The following is a 3801-nucleotide window of genomic DNA, read 5'->3' as shown; positions in this document are numbered from 1 at the left end:
CAACCAAAATATGAAGCCAGGCAACATCAAGTAATTTTCCTTGATGACAACGCTCTATAACCACCCGCCAGCTTGTTGAATAGTACAACTGGGAACCTCTTGCTCATGCGGCGTACTCACCAGACCGGGTGCCTTCCAATTATCAATTAATTGTATCAATGGGGCACGCACTCAATGATTTACGCTTCGATTCTCACACTGAAGGCAAAAAATGGATTGATGACTGGCTTGCAGCCAAAGACGAACAATTTTTTTGGAAAGGCATCCATAAATTGCCTGAAAGATAGGAAAAATGTGTGGCTAGCGAAGGTGCATATTTTGAAAATTAAATCTGTAACCATTTTTTCACAACATATGTTCAAATTTTAAAAAAAAGTATCATTTCATAGGCGCATACCTGGTATTGCAGAGTTATTTTTTCTCCTTTTCGATCAAAATTGAACTAATGATCATTTATCACTAAAATGTGTTAAATGACTGTTGACTCATCATTTGTCGATATAAATAAGTCCTTAAAAATAACTGAAATGAGGCGGAAAATCACAAGAAGCTGCATCAATGACTGAGTCATAGAATCTAATACACATAACATAAATAGCTCTATATTTAATCTAGGTGGCTTGAACGTTTATAAAGCTAATATTGAGCTTTTTATCTGTAAAATGTTCCAAATTACAACAAAGACAGTACAAATTATCCATCAATCTATTTTTTTTTAAATACAGCATAGAGTAATACTGATAGATTAAATGCGAAATTGAGGATCATTATTTGGAACTTATAGACATAATCTAAAATACGCTTTGATAATTAACAACTTTCCTACTACTTGAATAGAACAGTACCTAATATTAACAAATAACATATAAAATTATAAAACGTTCATTCCCCAAAGGATTTAATAATTAATATAATTCGAAAATGGATTATTAACATAATATATAATCCCAAATAAATAACAATTAAAAATGTTCCATCATTTCTTTGCGACTTCTTTAATATTCAGAGCCTTTTTGACATAAGGTATTTTAAGTAACACAGTTTGAACCAATGATATTAAATTGGAAGTTAGCCAGTAAACACATAACGCAGATGGAAATTGAGTCATAACTGGGAAGCTCATTAATGGAAGGATATACAATAGTTTTTTAAATCCTGGAGGAAGTCCGTCATTATTCATTCCATCAGCACCCATCTGAATCTGTATAAATATTGTAAAAGATGCAAGGAACGGTAAAGTGTATGTTGGATCAAAGCTGGTGAGATCTTTGAACCAGTATATTCCACCAGTTGACATACTTTGAACTGGTAAATTGGTTAAACCTCGAATGGCAAAAAACATGGACATCATAACCACGCCGTTTGCCAAAATTGGAGCATACATTTTTAAAGGGAATAAATTATTCTCTTGCATGTACGCCATTATTTTCATGGCCTCCTCCCTGCGAAGTTTTGGATCTGTTTCTTTGAGTGCTTCCTCTCGTAGGCGATTCATTTCTGGTTGATGGGAGGCTAAATGAATCATATTTTTTTGAGTTCGCACAATAATTGGAAATACGGCTCCTCTGAGGATAAGCGTTGCTAAAATTTGAAAATGGGTTCGTTATTAGAGATGGAGTCAAACCTGTATGTATTTGTATTTGACTTGTCACTTAATTCTTTTCAAATGAAAACTAAAAAGACATTTAAAAAATAATACAAACACTTAACTGATTACGATGGATTCCCACCATGGAACCCCAAGGATAGTATGACAATTTTCTAATGCGCTCTGTAGGATGCCATGAGGAAGAACGGATCCATGAATCCCTAGACCCAATTCACGAAATGTTGGCTCAATAACTGAGGACAACGTGTGCTGGTCAATAGTCTGAATTACTCCTTCTCCTGCCTCTTCATTTTTTCGAACGGATGTGAGTGAAAAATGGCGAGTAGTTGTAAAGAAATTAAGAGCATTGTTTTTAGTTTGAGTTGAGATCCTCCTTCCTCGAGTACATGTAGTAGAGAATATACGAGCCAGATTCATGACACTCACGCGATTTTGACAAAAGTAGGATAAAAATGTGTACCTCACTTTGGGATGAAAAATCAGCTGGGTCAAGCTCATTCATCTTCGTGCTTAGAGTAGCTAGAATTGTAGCGTTATTGTATCATGCAAACTTTCCTCCGAAAAGAAACAGAAAAAAGGCCCGAAATCATTTGGTATTTACCCAAATAAGTCAATCATACCAACTCTTATATATCGTATTATTTCTTCACCATTTTTCAAATGAATTACACATATATATATTTCACAATATTAAAATCTACGTAGTATTTTATTCGATACTGTATTATAAATAATATTGCATAGTAATATTCTGTTCAAAGCGTACCAATAAATTTGTAATTCTATATAACAGTCAAAATTTCTTAATATAAATAATTAAATGGGCAAAAATTATATATTAGAAACGACGAAGGATCCACAAGAAATTGTATTCCTGTTTTTTTGGAAACGGGGCATAAGTATAGAATAAGTTAACTTATTACTTTATTTATTTATCAAAAAGAATACATTATGCCATGACGTTTCAGGGAAATGAGGGAATCGACAGCTGACAACAAAATAACATAGGGTATTTTTGTGTTAGCGAGATAACGTCGTGAGAAATGTATTTCATTATGTATATTCATAATTTATAATTATGAAATAATAATACTTTTAATGCTAGGTTCAAATTTATATTTATAAGATTCTAGGTACTGAAGAATAAATTATTCTGATACAACGATTTGAATAAAGTAGTATAATTTATCTTTAGTTGCACTGTGTTTCTACATTATATTAGAAGAAAATTAACCTAAGCAACGTGCTTAAATTCCTAGAACACTAATCAGCAAATAATAATAATAGTAGATTATGTAATCAGTTAAGTAATGAACACGAATAAGTTTCTGTAGCGTAGGGTAGACTGTTGAATTTTATCACGAGATTTGACTCTCGCATAACACTAATACTGCGGATTAATGGACCTATTCACGATTGGTTTATAGTCCATAGAGGGGATTTGGGAAACTTTCCCCCTCCCATCCTCATAAAAAAAAATTAAAGCTTCCTAAATATAAAATATTATCATATAACATATATTTTATATTAAATTAAAACTTTTTCAAACAACTTTTAGAAGAAGCCTTGAGCCATGTCTGGACGGTCTATAAAAAAAAAGTATATTTGTTAATATGCAGATTGGGATTACTTATATAAAATGTCAGAAATTGGGGGTTGGGGTCGAAATTTGCCAATCGACTTGGGTTTGAGTACATTTTGAAGACTTGATCTCAAAATCAAATACTTTAGACTTGACTTTTGACGCTGAGGATCCCAACTCTACTTTGACTAGAAAAGTATTTTATACTTAACTCGAGAATAGTCTTAACAACATGAAGGAGGGAGCCTATATTATAATTTTGGACTTAAAATAAATCTGAGAACTCCAGCTACATAGAGTTGATAAAAATGTTGAAGGTGAAGGTCTTGAACTGGAATCGACGAAAATATTTAAAGAACTTAGACTTGAAGTGCAAGGACTTTTTCCCACCTCTGTAAAACGTTGTTCCCAAATTCTGCCTCTGTGATCAATGATTTAAAACAAATTTACGCAAGTGTTACCTCATATGCTAATTATGAGATACTGCATAAAAACCAAAAAAAACTTCCTTTAATATTAACGTGGTTCGATTAAAAATCGAGTTTTTTCTTTAAAAAATGAACAAAAATTTAGATAATTTTCTTATCTAAAATAACAAATTTTACAAGTT

General features: G+C 32.2%; 1 protein-coding gene across 1 annotated transcript; it reads right to left on the bottom strand.

Moving 5' to 3' along the window:
* Positions 1-866: 866 nt before the first annotated feature.
* LOC121118276 (mitochondrial inner membrane protein OXA1L) lies at positions 867-2071 on the bottom strand. Its single transcript, XM_040712844.2, has 2 exons — positions 1711-2071; positions 867-1581 (listed from the first exon to the last, which is right to left on the bottom strand). The coding sequence occupies exons 1-2, from the start codon at positions 2024-2026 to the stop codon at positions 977-979; spliced, it is 921 nt and encodes a 306-aa protein (XP_040568778.1). The 5' UTR covers positions 2027-2071; the 3' UTR covers positions 867-976.
* Positions 2072-3801: the final 1730 nt, after the last annotated feature.

This window comes from Lepeophtheirus salmonis, chromosome 5, assembly GCF_016086655.4.
Source record: "Lepeophtheirus salmonis chromosome 5, UVic_Lsal_1.4, whole genome shotgun sequence".
NCBI lineage: Eukaryota > Metazoa > Arthropoda > Copepoda > Siphonostomatoida > Caligidae > Lepeophtheirus > Lepeophtheirus salmonis.
Note: the sequence above shows the minus strand (reverse complement) of the source record. Positions and strands in the feature narration are given on the sequence as shown.